The 18,312-nt window shown below is 37.9% G+C and overlaps 1 protein-coding gene across 1 annotated transcript in view; it reads right to left on the bottom strand.

Annotated features, from left to right (window-relative positions):
* LOC128643341 (tRNA pseudouridine synthase Pus10-like) overlaps window positions 1–18,312 on the bottom strand; it is a 30,066-nt gene that overhangs the window by 11,019 nt on the left and 735 nt on the right. Inside the window, exons 2-3 of the mRNA XM_053696272.1 lie at window positions 15,947–16,083; window positions 2,643–2,876 (exon numbers count right to left, since the gene is read on the bottom strand). Coding sequence (XP_053552247.1) covers window positions 2,643–2,876; window positions 15,947–16,072 — 360 coding nt within the window. The 5' untranslated portion in view covers window positions 16,073–16,083. The remainder of the gene's footprint in view (window positions 1–2,642; window positions 2,877–15,946; window positions 16,084–18,312) is intronic.

The following is an 18,312-nucleotide window of genomic DNA, read 5'->3' as shown; positions in this document are numbered from 1 at the left end:
GTGAATTTTGCACTTTTAATTATTCACATTGTTAGTGACCCCTGGCACCTGACGCCGAGGATTGCTGATATCGGCCAGGAAACAGGGGGGTGTTCTAACATAATAGTTTAAGATTATTTCACATGGTTCGTTTAATTGGTACTTTAAGGAGTTAGTATTCTCCTTTTTAACTAAATGACTTAATAAAGTATTTACTTTTAATGATTAAACAATTTGCATAGGAATGAGTGCTAGTTTTAAACCCCCACTTAGGCCCTTCCCTAAATTCTAGCTCTGTGTCATACAAGCCACTCCTGACTCCATGAGGTTTAGTGTTTGGATAATGGTGCATGGGCACTCACAGCATGTGTGTGAATGCTGCTGAAAGACAGTAATACATTTTACTAGAAGCATTTCTGCTAATGGAAGTATATTGTAAAAATGTGTCTACCTAAAACTAAAATTCTATCTATGTTTTGACATTTCTATTATCTAAAGATAGAAACAACACCTGAAGTCTGCAAATGTCAACATTTCATTTTGTCTAACAGGATATTGACATTCCTACAGAACTACTTGTGACTCCACTTTGCACATAGACAGTGATCTGGTGGGAGAGACTGAACCTTTACTTTACAAGGTTTTTTGTGCATAAAATGCAGTAACATATAGCAAACACTGTTTAAAAAGCTTGAAGGAACATGAAAAGGACACTGAGATAAAACTTCTGTGTATGTGCTTCAGACACATTGCAATTTACTTTTATTATTAAATAGGTATATTTTTGAGGTAGTGTCTTGAGCATTATATGCAGGCCTTGAAAATGTCACTTTTCCACTAGTTAATGAGTAATAAATGTGGCTTTTTCCTATCTGTGCTAAATCCTGCAGCTTCCACCGTAAAAACATCTCTAAAATTAGACATTTCCTTACACAAGACATAACTAATCTACTCTCTCATCCTTTCCCGTCTCGACTACCGCAACTCCGTCCTTTCTTGTCTCCCCAGCTGCCGCCTAGCTCCTTTACAATCCATTATGAATGCCTCTGCCAGGTTCATCTTCCTTCACATCGCTCTTCATCTGCTGCACCTCTCTGCCAATCCCTTCACTGGCTTCCTCTCGCCTCTAGGATTAAACACAAAATTCTGACTCTGACATACAAAGCCCTCAACTGCACTGCTCCCCTCTATATCCCAGACCTTGTCTCCAGATACTCTCCCTCCCGTCCCCTTCGCTCTGCTCATGACCACCTACTCTCCTCCTCTAACTCCCGCTTACAGGACTTCTTAAGACTGGCTCCCATCTTGTGGAACTCTCTGACTTGCTCCACAAGACTCTACCCTAGCTTTAAAAGCTTAAAACGCTCCCTAAAGACTCTATTGTGCAGTGATGCATATAACGTACACTAATCTTCCCTAATATCAGTTCCTATCCTCTATTACTATCCGCCATGAACCCCCTTAGCATGTAAGTCGAAGAGCCCAACTGTTTGTAGATCACCTTCATAATAGCTGACTGCAACAGTGCGACTCTCGACAGGGCCCTTTACCCATTTGATCCCTTTAAATGTTACCTTGTATACCGCCTATGTTTATAGCGCTGCGGAATCTGTTGGCGCTCTACAAATAAATTATAATAATAATAATATCTGTAACATTGAGTAGACTAGTAATTTTTCTCTCTGGGCTAGTAACTTTTAACACCTGACTAGTAAACTATAGCTATATTTTCTAGACATGTACATTTGTCTATTCTTTTATAAAAGAATACCAAATACGGCCCATGGGTAGTGGAAGTCAGGAATTTTTAGTGCCAGATTTATTAATATAAAAGTGCAATACGCAAAGATCTGTGTAAATACAGCACTTTCACACAAATAAATCAGGCACCAAATAGACCAGAATGCCACTACCCCCGGTACATATTCAGGATTAAAAACTATGTTCATGAAAGTATTATTTTGACTTTCATGTCCTTTTGAACACATTCTATCATGTACACTATATGAAAAGGCACTATGTACACATTGTCTACATGGGGGGAAAAAAAAGTATAAAGTTGATTTTGAAACCAATAGGAACAGTTTGTGTTTTGCACATCTTATTCTGTGGGACAGATTGTCCACTGGCTCATAATATTAAACTTCCACAGTGACACACCTCACAAGCAAAAAAAAAAAAAAAAAGTTCCTTTTAGACATAACAAAGAAAAAAGACTTTAATGTTCCTTTAAAGGACCAGTCAACACAGTGGATTTGCATAATCAACAAATGCAAGATAACAAGACAATGCAATAGCACTTAGTCTGAACTTCGAATAAGTAGTAGATTTTTTTTTCTGACAATTTTAAAAGTTGTCTTTTTCCACTCCCCCTGTACCATGTGACAGACATCAGCCAATCACAAATGCATACACATACCATGTGACAGCCATCAGCCATTCAAAAATGCATACACACTTATTCTTGCACATGCTCAGTAGGAGCTGGTGACTCAAAACTTTTAAATATAAAAAGACTGTGCACATTTTGTTAAAGGAAGTAAATTGGAAAGTTATTTAAAATGGCATGCTCTATCTGAATAATGAAAGTTTAATTTTGATTGAGTGTCCCTTTAAGTTGCTTGAAATAAAGCAGCGCAATACAAATGCAGTTCATATATTACCTTTTTTACAAACTGAGAGTCACAGAGGTGTTGGAGAATCCCTAAGCACAGGTTACAGGTTCTTGTAAACTGAGAGTCATTCCTCATCTCTGCCTGTGGGTTTTTCACTGCTTCGCTTTCACCTTCGTGTTCACAATCATTTGTTACCTCAAGCCTGAGTTTCTTGCTTGGTGGGAAACCACTGTTATTGTCATTGGAAGCATTCAGACACTTCTGCAGCTCACAAACCAGGTCCTAAAGAAGGGGAATATTACTTAGTTACTACAGTTTGAACTCTTAATGTAAAAAACACACGTCAAAACTGATTTGCTTCTTTTATATGTACACATTTTATTATCCTTAACTTTAAGACATTGGCGTCTGGAGAGGAGGGCAAGGGGTGGGGATTTTGCTCCAGGTAAAAAGTCAGGCACACTGGCCTAGGGTTAAAGGGGCATGAAAAAAAAAATATTTCATGATTCAGATAGAGCATACAATTTTTTACAGCTTTCCAATTTATTTTTATTATTAAAGTTGCCTCATTTTCTTGGTATTCTTTGTCAAATGAGAAGCAATTCACCACTGTAAGATAGATGAATGCATCAGGTGATCCAATGACGTAAGGCATATATATGCAGCCACCAATTGGCAGCTTGCTCCCAGTAGTGCATTGCTGCTACTGAGACTAGTATAGTTATTCTCTTCAACAAATTATATCAAGAGAAGTAAGCAAATTAGCTAATGGGAGTAAATTGGAAATTGACATGGGATGTGCACCATTTCCGTGTTTTGTATGCATCTAGGGAAATTACAAAAGGCTTGTGTCACCTTTGTTTGTACCTCAGTTTGTTTGGTTAAAGGCATGCATTGTATGCTTTCTTCTTTTTTGTGCTGGCTCCTAGATTTTCAAATCATATTTGTCAAGCCCTGCCTTATATTTAAGCATAAGCACTCACTTGAGTCACTCTTTTGACACCAATAAGCAACCATGTTTAAAATTATGTGCAGCTCATGCGTACAATATGCAACTCTGTCTGCGTCCCATGTTGCCACTGATATTATTATGTTTAAGGGACAGTCTAGTCAAAATTAAAGGGACACTGAACCCAAATTTTGTCTTTTGTGATTCAGATAGAGCATGGGATTTCGAAGCAACTTTCTAATTTACTCCTATTATCAACTTTTCTTCGTTCTCTTGCTATCTTTATTCTTTGTTGAAAGCTAATCCTAGGTAGGCTCATATATTAATTTATCAGCCTTTGAAGCCCGCCTCTTTTCTCAGTGCAATTTTACAGTTTTTCACATCTAGACAGTACTTTTTTTTTTTTTTTTTTTTTTTTTAATTTTCTTTTTATTAAAGCTTTTTCTTTTCTCTTGATAACATAACAACAGGAAAAAAGAAACCATACAATTTACAAAGACAAAAAAAGAAAAAAACAGTTGTACATCAATCAAGAGTACGTTTCAAAATTAAAATTCAAGAGTATTTACATTAATTCTCCTTCTTTCGCTTCCAACCTAACTTAGAACCGATATACATTTCTTTGGTACACTTAAACAAAAACTTCCTTTGTTTCATATAAGAAAACTCTCAGGGTTTGTATATGGAGGGCTGGCGCAGGGGGTGGCGTGGGAAGGGAGAAAAAAAAAAAAAAAGAAAAAAAAAGAAAAGAAAATTGTTGTTATTAGTATTATAATTATTATTATAGATATAGTTATAGCGGGGGAGATCTAATCCATCTAGTTAGTTCGCCCAGCTAGTGGGGAAGTTACCATTAAGGATGTTTAATTGAAAGAAAATAGATTGCTTAAATGGGAAAACCATTTGTTTTTGGACTCCCATTGACATTATTTGGATAACCCTAGTCCACTTGGCAAAAAAAGATTCTATCTGTTTTTCGTTCCAGATCTGGATGTTATATTGGTCTATTATTATTTGTGTTTCTATACGCTTGGAAAACTCAGTCATGCTGGGAGCTACCGTAGCTTTCCATTTTTCCAATATTAATATCCGCCCGATCATAATAACAGTATTGATTAAGTAAGTATTCCTATACTTTTCTCCTGGACTTACTAAGACAACAATCTGTTGGGGTTTTAATAATATCGGTGTATCCATAAATTTATTAAGCCAAAAATTGATTTTGGACCAAAACTGCCTTATCTTTGGACACCACCAGAAGCAGTGGAGTAAATCTGCCCTATCTGAGCTACATCTGGGACATAAATTACTGGTTGTATACCATCCTGCAAGTTTTTTTGGGGTGATGTAGATCATATTAATCAATTTAAAATGTGATTCTTTGCAGGCATTAGAAGTTTTCGGTTTTTTTGCCAGTAAAAAGCTTGCTTGGATATTTTCCATAGACACCCCAGGGAGCAGACTATTCCATTTATTGGATATTGCGTTCATAGCTTGGTAACCCATGTGACAAATAAGGGTATCGTAGAAATTAGTAATTGCGAAATTACCTTTTGCGTAAGCTTTAATATTATCTGCTAGATTACCTAGTTCCCAATCTGGGTTATATTTAATTTTAATCGCCTGAAGGAAATGTCTAAGTTGGAGGTATGCGAAGAATTCAGATTGGGTGATTCCAAACTCTCTAGTAATCTGGCAGAAAGGTTTAATATGGCCAGTTGAGATATCGATTAATTGGACAAGATATATTAATCCTTGATTCTTCCATTTTGAAAAAGTGGATTGACCCAGTCCTGCAATGAATTCTGGATTCCCTGTGATCATTAAATAGTTGGATACGTATGGTATTACATTAATCTGTAAACATGTTCTATGCCAGGCGCGAATAATATTGCCAAAAGTTATCATATTACAAATATTAGCTGGTAATTTAGTTGGGCAACAGTGTAAGATCGCATTTAAGGTGAATGGCGAAACCAGATCCGATTCTATTTCTAGTGAAGTCAAATATTCTTTTTTGGTGATCCAATCTACTGCGTACTTAAACAAAGATACCCAATTGTAGTATTGAATATTTGGAAATGCCATTCCAGCCATACTTTTGCGCATGGCCAGTTTCTGCATGGATAGTCGTGGTCGTTTGCCTTGCCATATAAAGACAGAGCAAACCCGGTTAAACGCATTTAGATCTTTCCGAGATAATAAGAGGGGGAGATTTTGTAACAGGTATAGTAGTTTAGGGAATAAAACAGTTTTAATTAGAGCCACTCGTGCAGAGAGAGATAAGGGTAATTTCATACACTGTTCTAGTTTTTTTTTCCCATATTCAAAGAAATCAGGGAAATTTAGTGCATACCAGTATGCAGGGTCTGCACTAAGAACAATACCTAAATATTTTATATTTTTAACTTCTTTGAAGGGATGGCTTCTTATACTATATGGGGTCTTCGCGATCCATAATAACTCTGATTTAGAGGTGTTTATCTTGTACCCTGAAATGGAGCTGTAAATATCTATAATGCTTATTAGTTGAGGTATACTCTGTGTTGTATTATTGAGAAAGATAAGCAAATCATCTGCATACAGAAGGAGAGTCATACTATTCTTCCCCAGACATATCCCTTTAAGTTCCTGTCTTAGCAGGATCGCTAGGGGTTCCAGAGAGAGGTTAAAAAGAAGAGGCGATAGCGGACACCCTTGTCTCGTGCCTCTGTTTAGCTTGAATCTATCCGACACTTCATCATTAATAATTAGAGACGAAAAAGGATTCCTATAGATATTAAGAATGAATTGTTGGAATTGTCCTGTAAGACCAAATTTTGTCAGAGAAGTAAATAAGTGGTCCCAGGTGATCGAGTCGAATGCCTTCTCGGCATCGACTGTAAGGATTGCTGCATCGTTTCTTGAATGGGTTCTTTTTGAGTGGGTTTTATTTCGGTACCAGTCCAGCAAGATTGTAACTTTCCGCAAGCTTTTCATTGAGCTACGGCCTGTCATAAATCCCACTTGGTCAGTATGAATTAGGGAATCAAGATATTTCTGTAATCTCTTCGCTAGGATAGATGTTATTAATTTATAATCTACATTAAGTAGAGAGATGGGGCGATAAGAAGAGGGATTTTCAGCATCTTTATCTTTTTTCAGAATCAGAGCTATATTTGAAGCTGCAAAGTTACTGGAGCAATCTTTTCCATTCTGGTAATACTCATTAAACAACTTAAACAAGATTGGACTTACTTGCTCTTGGAGCATTTTGTAAAATTCAGAGGGGAGGAAATCAGGCCCTGGCGCCTTGCTTAGCTTAGAGCTTTTAATACTTGCATTAATTTCATCCATAGAAATGGGTTGATTAATATTGTTTATTTGCTCCAGAGTTAGTTTTGGAGTTTTGATGTTCTGCCAGAATATTTCTTTATTTTCGAAGTGGACCTCCCTTTCTGCATATAGGTCTTGATAAAACTGGTGGAAAACTTTTTTAATGTCTGAGTTGTTAGTGAATCTTTGCTTGTTAAATTGGACTGCCATTATCCTATTATTTGAATTTTTCTTAGTGAGACGTGCAAGATATTTCGCTGAGTGTCCTGAAAAACCCCCATATAATGCTTTCTGCCTCAGTTCTATATTTGCTGTTTGTTGCTTTAAGAATAAATCTCTCTCTGCTTTGGCCTTAATGTACTTATCCCAATTTTGATCACTGACTGTTGAAATATATGTCCTGAAGCTATTCTTAAGAGCATTAGCTAATTGATACTCCCTCTGCTTATTCTTACGTTTCCATTTGCACATGTACGCCTTTATTTCCCCTCTAAAAAAACATTTGGCGGTCTCCCAAAAGATTTCTGTTTTATTTATATGTGTTTTATTAAAACTGTAAAACTCCGTCCATTTGGACTGTAACCAGTTCTTAAATTTAATATTATGGACCCAATATTTCGGAAAAAAAAATTTGGAAAAATTATTTGGTTCCTTCTTAAGATTAGATTTAATAATCAATGTTAGGATGGCATGGTCCGAAATGACTATGTCTGCAATGTCTGCTACTATATTTAGTCCACATATTTTGTCTGAAACCAAGAACAGATCGATTCTCGAAAATGTTTTGTGACTTTTCGACTCACAGGTATACATTCTCAAATCCGGGTTTTGTAGACGCCAGATATCTTTGAGATCCAGAGAGTTACAAAAATTTCGCAGCAATCTATTTTCACAAGTTTTTTTACCTTGCTGTCCTTTATCAAATCTATCAAGCTTAGAGTCCGGAACCATATTGAAATCCCCCGCCATAATTATATTTTCGTTGGAAAATTTAAAAAGTTTTCCACGTAGGTTATCCCAGAATTCCCAATCAGTAGAATTGGGACCATATACATTACATAAAATAAGAGCTGAATTATTAATTTCTATTTTAATTATTTGAAATCTGCCGTCACTATCTTTCTCATCATGGACAACCTTATAACTCAAATTTTTATTGATTAATATTGCAACCCCTCTCTTTCTTTGGGCGCATGGAGTAGCAATAACTTCGCCTACCCATTGAATTTTTAATTTAACTAGTTCTGGGGCTTTAAGATGGGTCTCTTGTAAGCAAAGAATATCGGGTTTTAGTTTCCCAGCCTGTCTAATAATGGATTTTCTTTTGCTGGGGGAGGTTATCCCTCCCACATTCCATGACAGGATTTTTATATCAGAGCCAGGCATATGTTATACAAAAATGCCACATAGCATCCCCCCAAGACCATAAAAGGGGAGAAAAAAAAAAAAAAAAAAGACAAACCCCGAACAGCTAATATGCCCCCCCCCCGCGCCAGACAACTCCCAGAAAGAAAATAGGGAAAAAAAAGGAAAAAAAATTAAAAGAGGACCAAACACAGTCAAAGCAAAACATTTTAAATACAATGTCTCTTAAGCATAATTATACTAAGACCATACATTAGGTAATCTTATTTTCTGTTAAAAAACATTGAGCTTCCTTAGGGTCTTTTAGTGTCTTGACTTCGCCATTTAACATCACTGCAAAACAGGCCCTAACCGGTGCGGCTCATCTGAATAGAGATAGCCTTCTGGTACCTAAAGACAAGACTGGTGAATCAAAAATTAGATTGGTGACTGAGTATAATTGCCACTGGACATCATTAAAACAGATCTTGGCACACAATTGGCACACTCTGATTAGTGATGAAGCTGTTTCACGTGATGTTGGGGATTTTCCAAACATCACAGCCAAAAGGGCACCGAATCTAAAAGACAAATTGGTGAGGAGCCAATATTTGTCGACTCCTAAACAACAGAACTGGCTGTCCAAACATAGATCCTATGGCAACCACCCCTGTGGTAAATGTGTTGCATGCAAGTATATGGTTAAAACCAAACAATTTGCAACACACACAGGAAAAACATATACTCTTAAACACTTTGTGAACTGCAACACGGAAGGGGTTATCTACCTTCTTTCATGTAGCTGTCCGCGTTATTACGTGGGAAAAACGAGAAGGGCCATAAAAGACCGGATAACAGAGCACCGGGACGATGTGAAATATAAGAACCAGAAAAGTAATGTTGCTAAACATTACGAACACATGCATGACAGTAATCCTGACTCTCTCTCCTTTATCGGTATAGATAGGGGTATAACCAATAATAGAGGGGGGGATAATGACAAAATTCTCCTCCAAAAGGAATGCAGGTGGATCTCAGTTTTGGGTACACAGCTTCCTGCAGGCCTTAATGATAAATTGGATATGGCCTGCTTTTTATAATTGGATACATTCTCTTGCGTCTGGTATCATAGCTAGCTAAATTCGGTTAATTATAAATCAATAGATGTTTGCAACATTAATATATTTATATTTTTCTTTTTTACATTTCTTAAAATATGCAATGTAAAGTAGGATATGTTCCTTTAATACTTTTTTGAATATCGACACTTTGTGTCTTTTTTCCAACTGTTGTTACTTTGTATATACCTGCAATATTTTCACCCGTCAGTAGAGGCGCATAACGATACTGCGTATAAATAGGGTGACAGGTGCACCCTGGATATCACGCCCTGACGAAGCCCGTTAAGCAATTTGGACGCACGGGTGAAACGCGCGTCGGCATAGGTCCAGCCGACCGGATCACGTGATGTGCGTATGAGGATCTCAAAGCAAAGAACCTGCAAACAAGTCCTGCGGTTTTCTACCAGGCACATTTAAAGCAAAGTCCGGACCTATACTCGGCATCTTTTGGCTTCCATGGTCATTGACTCACAGCTATTCGGCACGGCCGATTTGTCACTGAAGCTATCAGGTCGTATGGTTCCATATTGTTACTAGATTCCTTGCCGCTAACCGCACTAATCAGCCCTGGCTTATGTGCATGAATTTCGCACTTGGCAAACGCCACTCTGTCGAGAGGGGGCGCAGCTTTTTCTAGGAACTTACTAGGATCACAGTTTATCGAATAACAAATGGACAGATACATGCTTAATACTAACACACTCATCTGCTTCCCTGTATAGCATGCTATAACGCTGTCTGCTTAAATGTGCTTATTAATACCTTGTCTGCAAAACATGTTATCCATACATGAAGATTGAAATGTCTTGTTTACCTACTTTTGTACATATCCTGAGGGCGTGTCTCCACTTGATCACTTAGATCCCATTACTCTACCTGCCCGACTGCTATACCTCCTAAGTGAGGTGTCGGATGCAGCAGGGTGTAGTTGATCTCTGGTATACACTTCCCCTCTGAATATAATTTCTTCAATGTACAGATTGCAAGGTTCGTTTGACTAGTATATCCCGCATGTAATAAAGCTGTCATCACTTTCTTAGATCCCTTTTTACGCTTTCACCTGCCCAGCAACTACCTCTTCACAGAGGTGCTGTGAGCAGCCGGGTGTAGGAAGTGTGACAGGCTTTACTTAAAGTCAGCTTTTGTATTGTGCTGTATTTTTATATTTGGCAACTTGCTCCGCACATCCCCTGACCGGTCAGGTTCTGTCTATTGGACTCGAAAGGTCCTATAGTATTTGTTTCCTTTTGATGAATATTACTGTTGCAAACCGATTTTTTACTTCACACACAGTGTATTTTTCCTATCCTTGCGGTGCAAGGGTGGAGGCAGGACTCCCGAATGCCATCTCCTCTACTACTTATGTATACAAATTGTGCTAGTAAATATTGACTATTTTCAAAAGAGTGCTGTTTCCCTGTCTTTTTTTCAACCTGGTTACTTTCCAGGTTGAGTTCTCTTGTTATATTACACATTATAATACTATATAAGGGCCTGCACCATAAGTATCTATGAATTAAACAAGGACCGATTTGAGGTAACCTTGTACACTAGCCTATATATATAGCATTTGCTTCTCTCCCGTATCTATTTCTTGATAATAATTATATTTTCGTTGGAAAATGTAAAAAGTTTTCCACGTAGGTTATCCCAGAATTCCCAATCAGTAGAATTGGGACCATATACATTACATAAAATAAGAGCTGAATTATTAATTTCTATTTTAATTATTTGAAATCTGCCGTCACTATCTTTCTCATCATGGACAACCTTATAACTCAAATTTTTATTGATTAATATTGCAACCCCTCTCTTTCTTTGGGCGCATGGAGTAGCAATAACTTCGCCTACCCATTGAATTTTTAATTTAACTAGTTCTGGGGCTTTAAGATGGGTCTCTTGTAAGCAAAGAATATCGGGTTTTAGTTTCCCAGCCTGTCTAATAATGGATTTTCTTTTGCTGGGGGAGGTTATCCCTCCCACATTCCATGACAGGATTTTTATATCAGAGCCAGGCATATGTTATACAAAAATACCACATAGCATCCCCCCAAGACCATAAAAGGGGAGAAAAAAAAAAGACAAACCCCGAACAGCTAATATGCCCCCCCCCGCGCCAGACAACTCCCAGAAAGAAAATAGGGAAAAAAAAGGAAAAAAAATTAAAAGAGGACCAAACACAGTCAAAGCAAAACATTTTAAATACAATGTCTCTTAAGCATAATTATACTAAGACCATACATTAGGTAATCTTATTTTCTGTTAAAAAACATTGAGCTTCCTTAGGGTCTTTTAGTGTCTTGACTTCGCCATTTAACATTACTGCAATTTTTGCTGGGTACAGCAACCTGGCATTATAATTAGCCTGTATGAGTTTTGAGCAAAATGGGGACATTTCCCTACGTTTACCTAAGGTTTCTATAGAAAAATCTGAAAATAAAAGAATCTTGTGTTGGTCTATTGTCAGTGGGTATTTCTTTCTATAACATCTGAAAAGGTTAACCTTATCTTGAAAATACGCTACTTTAACTATCACAGCTCTTGGTCTCGAGTTTCCATCTTTACTTAAGCGTGTAGGCCCTACTCTGTGCGCACGCTCAATTCTAATTGGGCTATTGTTTGGGCAATTTAATATCTCAGGAAGCATGGTAGAGGCAAAAGCAATTAGATCTTGATACTTATCAGATTCTGGTAACCCAATTATCCTAAAATTATTACGGCGAGCGCGATCCTCTATCTCCTCGACTTTAGTCTGTAACTCGTCTAACTTGTTTTGGTGTGATATAGTAAGATGGTCTTGATTATTAGCCCTGTCTTCCAAATCTGAGATCCTGTTTTCTGCTTCTTCAAGCCTAGTGTGAAACTGCCTTACCTCATTTGTTAGTGTGGTTATCTCTATCTTTAATGAATCAAACTGTGGATTAATAATTCCAGCTATTTGGCTGAGTAGATTGGGTGAGTCAGGGTTTAAAACTGTGTTATGTGAAGCATCCTGTGAGATGCTAGTGTCATTTTGTCTAGTGTTTTTTTTTTTTTTTTTTCTTTGTGTTTAGGTGGCATTATCGGGGAGTTTGCCTTGGAGTGTGATACAAATCTTTCCATGTGATATAGTGGTGTGGGGGAAGACTTAGAAGGAAAAAAAGGAAGAAAAGAAAAACAAAAAAAAAAAAAAAAAAAGAAAAAAAGTGAAAAAAGTAAAAAGAGAAAACAAACGTGCTCAGGTGATTCAGCCCTTGTTCCTTTCCAATTTGTTGCTATCTAAATTCTGCTTAAGTTCTATTACCACAGTGTAACAACAAGAAAATATAAAAGGAAAAAGAAGAGATTTTTTTTTTTTTTTTTTTTTGCAGTTCCTCACGTGTTGTTACTGAGAATACTAGCTTGACACTGCAGTATGGGGTAGACAGATACACACTTTGAGGGGAACCGACATCAGTAACTTATATGTTAACAAAGTAACAAAGTAATTCTCCTATTATTGCAAACATAGGCATATCTTAGGATCCCTTACAATCTTTAGGGGATACTTTCTTTAGCGCTTAACCAGCTACAATAATTACAATTACAGTTTTCTATAGCCTTCCTGCACCAGATAATTGCTAGCACTCTGATATTTATAATCTATGCAATGCTTATAACTGACAACAGCAAGCCATATACTGAAAGGCAGCACATTTAATTAAACAGGTAGAATTAGTTTCTCCTAGTCAGGAGTCTTTTCCTTTTGTTGCAAGGTTTCTAGCAAGTAAAACGTTCCTAGTATTTAAGATGTTAGTCTTGTTCCTTGGCACGCCAAGCGAGATACATAGTAGTAATACTTCTCCTTTGAGCTTGGATATTCTCAAATGGCAACACAGCTTGAAGGGAACAGCTTAAACCTCTACTTGCAAATTTTAAGTATGTCCAAGCGCCTGTACTTTTAACACAGCTGGAAACGTGTTTGGCGGGGTAAAGAAAAGAGCTAAGGCCCCAGTTACAGGCACCACATAAATGTCAGGCTATTAAGTATAAGCAGGTTCAGAGTCATACAAGCATTTCAGGTGTCTTTTTAGGCAATGTTTAGCCAAAACAGTAAATACTTGCGGTTAGGACCTCCGCTATCGTATACTCCTGGGCCTGATTGCTGCTCTCCTAAGACGTACACCTTTTGCTACACCGGACACCTCCAGGGAGTAATCGGGACTTCAAGGCAGCAGTTTCAGCATTGACACCTTCCTTTTACTTCCATCACCAGCGAATTATGCACTCCTTGCGCGCGCTGGTGACTAGCAGGGTGGTTCCTGTAAACTCTGCTCCTGGATCCGCCGGCAACCAGGACCGGGACCAGGCAAGAAGGAGGCTCTAGCCGACAGAGCAAATTCGGCCTTACGGTGACTTCCACGGCGCTAGCTCCACGTCCGGGCTCAGGGATTCCACTCCGCTAGGATAGTAGTCTCCACGAGCAACGGCAAGGCAAGCACCGGTCGGTAGCGTTGTATCACTGCGCCACACACACCTGCGCACAGAGCGGCGCCTTCACACGCCAGCTCCTCCCAACAGGAAGTCCCTCTCCTCACATCTAGACAGTACTAGTTCATGTGTGTCATAGATAACACTGTGTTCACTCCAGTGGAGTTATTTATGAGTCAGCACTGATTGGTTAAAATGCAAGTCTGTCAAAATAAGATAAGGGTGGCAAGTCTGCAGAGGCTTAGATACAAGGTAATCAACAGAGGTAAAAGGTGTATTAATATAACCGTGTTTGTTATGCAAAACTGGGGAATTGTTAAAGGGACATTATACACTCATTTTTTCTTTGCATAAATGTTTTGTAGATGATCTATTTATATAGCCCATAAAGTTTTTTTTTTGTTTTTTTTAAATGTATAATTTTGCTTATTTTTAAATAACATTGCTCTGATTTCCAGACTCCTAACCAAGCCCCAAAGTTTTATGTGAATACTGTCAGCTACCTTCTCCAGCTTGCTCCTGTTTGTGTAAAGGGTCTTTTCATATGCAAAAGAAGGGGGAGGGGGGAGTGTCTTATTTCCCACTTGCAGTGGGCTTTCCAGCTACCTTTTCAACAGAGCTAAACTGAGAGCTTCTAAGTAAGTTTTTAAACAGTTTTATACTGGATTTTTATATCAGTATCTGTGCATCTTATTATTTATAGTAGTGTCTATTACATGCAGTTATATGAAAATGAGTGTATACTGTCCCTTTAATAAAGGAATTATCTATCTTTTTTAAAAAATAAAAAATTTCAAGTAGACTGTTCCTTTAGAGTACTTTATTCTTTTGCCCCTCCCCCTGTAAAAATACCTGCAGACGCCAATGCTTGGAGATGATGTTTTCTTCTCATAGATTCCTTAAAGGGACAGTAAACTTACAAAATAGTGTTATATAATTCTGCACATAGTGCAGAATTATATAACATTATCTTAGCGGCAGCCTTATAAATCAAAAGCATTGCAAGATTTTTTATTCTTTGTGCAGAATTATTTAACACTATTTTGTAAGTTTACTGTCCCTTTAAAATTGGAATCCATAGCTTCTAAATTAGAGCCACATGACAGCACTCTGGTTAAAGTGAATGTAAAGTTTGACCAATGTGTGCCGGTTTTTAAAAATCCTGTCGCAAGCCTCTTCATACGTCGGCAATGACGAATCCAGCTTCCTCCAATCACAGCTCCCCCCCCCCCAGAGCAAACATTGCCTGAGGCCAAGCTGTGATTGGAGGGAGCCGGATTCTTCATTTTTGACATATGAAGAGACTTGCGACTGGCGGGGGAAGCGCTGGAGCGGCTTTCAAGAATAGAAGGTATTTTAACAAAACGAGTGAAATGTAAAGTTTGATAAATGAAAGTGCCCCTGTTTTTAATAGAATTTTGAAAAACTGGGCACACATTCGTCAAACTTTACATTCACTTTGAAGGCTATGGGAGAAGTAGGACAGCATTTACTACAGAGGGGTGGACTGCACAACACGTAAACAGGCCCCAGATCCAGTTTTGCAATAAAAGATTGTTTAAAAAAATAATGGCTAGGTGGGTCGGCAAATCTGTTTAAAATTTAGGAGCCAATAAGAATATTTAGGCACTAGACACACTTTAAGGAGCCAGATAGTGGCATTTGTTTCTAGATATATGGAGAGTAATGTTAGGAGCCAGGGGTAAAAATCTAGTAGCCAGTGGCTGCCTGGTTCCTTGGTTTGTCTAGACTTGGGTATATTATTTAAAGGTTATTTTTGTTTGTTTTGGGGTGGGTTTCTATATTTTACTGCCCCGTTAATAATAAAAAATAAGGTTTATCTCTGAAAAACATAGTCAAAATAAAATATAGCTAACTATCAAAAATAGATCAGAGACAAATTATTTTTAATTTGAGATAAGAAGGAGAAGGGACCACTGGTGCAAATTAAATAATACATTTAACAGAGAACTGGAAGAGACAACATGTAGAGAAGAATGACATGAAGAACAGAAAATAAGATTAGAATTAATTAAATAGGTTTGTATGTATGTCTATTTAAAGTATAGTCAATTTTAAAGTATAGTAACTATAACATTACTATAGAACAACTATAGATAAGGAACTCCTGTGCATGACAGGTATCATACTATAAAAAGCGAATCAAAGCACACCTGGTACGGAAGCCGATATGGACCTGGAAATGCAACACAGCAGAAGCGAAGGACACAACGTGGGCATGTGCCTGAAGACAGGAAGCTCTGTGCAACTGATCTATACTTTTCTTCTATGAGAAGCATGGTAGTCGATCCTTAAGGAAGAGAAACATATAAAAGATATCCATATGCGTTCATAAGAAGGTAATAAAACTTTAGAAGTGTCATTAGCCATTTCTAAGAGTCTACAAAATAATGACTGGTCAAGGCAAACTAAGTGGGGGGAAAAAACATTAAAATAATTCATATGATTGAGCATTAATTAAACTTGTTAAAACATGTTTATATGTAAAGTTGTTAAATTAAAGTGAAGGTAAAGTTTGCCCGATTGCATTATCTAATTATACTAGTCACCCTAAATAAATAGTACTTTCATTCATCAGTTTTTTTAATTTGAAGTATAAAATGAGTTTTAGAGCTTTAAACTTACTTGCTGTTGAGCCGTAAATTCAACCCGACATAATTTTTATTTATTTTTTATTTGCAGGTCACGTTTTTTTCTGCCTATTGAAATCCTGGCAGTTAGGCGGCAGTCAAATTACTTCATTCACCTAAGGGATGATCTGAGCAGGAGTTTATAATTTTTTGGGATAGCAGATTACCGCATGCGCATTGCTTAGTATTCAATGCTGTGCGCATGCGCAGTTCATTTGGATCCTCCTGAACTCGCTTTTTAAACACGTAGGCCGTGTTCGGGCAGTGCTCAGGAGCTAGTGGAGGCACTTCACTTCCAGCGATGACGTGGCGCTAGGTGACGTCACAAGCAAAAGAGCTTAGAAAAAACGTTTGCATGCACAAAGGGATCTGCTGCACAATAATGGACTTTGCGCATGCAAACGTTTTTTCTAAGCTCCCTTGTAGCATTGTTACACAACACAGTTGTTACCCCGAGAATGGTTCCCCTGTGTTTCTGGTTTCCCTGCCTTTCGGCAAAAATTGGAACTCTGCCCCCCCCACCCCCCTCTATTCAGCTGCTCTCAGCTCAGCCCCTGTAGCTTATCCTGCCCCATTCAGCTAATAATAAATAAAGATATAAGGGCTGCAGCTCCCATCATTTACATACCTGTAAAATGTTTGTGCTGCATAAGTTATTTATGAATGGGGCAGGTTAAGCTACAGGGGCTGAGCTGAGCTGAGAGCAACTGAATGGAGGTGGGTCAGAGTTCTGATGTTTGACGAAAGGCAAGGGAAACCAGAATCACCGGGGAAACCATTCTCGGCATAACAATGTTTCAGTAACCTAAAGGCACATAGATCACTATTGCTTTCATACGTACAGAAACCAACATGTGGAAACAATCGTTATTTATTTGATGCCATTTAAAACGTAGGGCGACGGCTGTTCAGGATTACTTGGAATTCATAAAAGCTTGAGACAGGACAAGCAGCTGATTCTGGAAATGTGTCCAAGTTACCTAGAGTTAAGTAACCTCTCTCCACTTTGCCCTGTACTAAATGCTGCTGTAAGGCTTATCCACCTCACCTGTCCCTCCTCTGCTGCTTATAAAAACATGGCAGCCTCCACAAGCAACACGTGTGTGGAGGCTTCCATGTTGCCAAGCGTCTGAGCTTGCTCTGAAATGTCCCAGCTTTTCCAGCACGCTGGAAGTGCTGGGACTTACGTCAGCAGAGCGCTCAAAAGACGCCTAGCGTCTAACTTGCAAGTGTGAAGAAAACACTCCAAGCGAGTCCCAGTTTGCTTGGAGCGCTGCCCGAACGCAGTCGTATAGAGCGGGTGGGACCGCTCTATACGTCACTCTCTCACTAAGATCAGGAAATGGATGTGGGGAGAAGTTATTAACAGAACGTTATGTAAATATAGAACAAGATTATTTTACAATTATATAGTGAATTTTAAAAATAAAGTTAGCAATTGTATTATTTAAACTAGGAAGAATTTGTTACTGTTTACAGATAGGTAAAACTTTACCTTCACTTTAAAGCTCTTTAAACTGATACTGAAACTAAAATGTTTCTGTTAAATCTATCCCTAGGGATTAATAGTTCACTGGCTGCTCTAATTGAGAACTTGTATATGTTTTCACAAACAAACAAAATATATATATTTGTATTCAATGCAGGATCAGTTGAATACCATATTATACATGTTAAATAATCAATTGCAATGCCTATTTAAACATTTTTAGTTATTAGTAATACAAATAAACTATTAACTATGTAAACGACCCATCTTTCACATACAAGACTGCAAAGAATTTCAAACAAAAATCAGTATGTGGCTGTGCCCTGCGCTGTTCAGAAGGTTCCTAAAATAAATATATGCAGAGAAGCGTTACACCCACTCCCAAACCAGGCACAAGTAG

This window comes from Bombina bombina, unplaced genomic scaffold (genome assembly GCF_027579735.1).
Source record: "Bombina bombina isolate aBomBom1 unplaced genomic scaffold, aBomBom1.pri scaffold_421, whole genome shotgun sequence".
In the NCBI taxonomy this organism is placed as follows: domain Eukaryota; kingdom Metazoa; phylum Chordata; class Amphibia; order Anura; family Bombinatoridae; genus Bombina; species Bombina bombina.
This window is presented reverse-complemented; position numbering and strand designations above follow the sequence as displayed.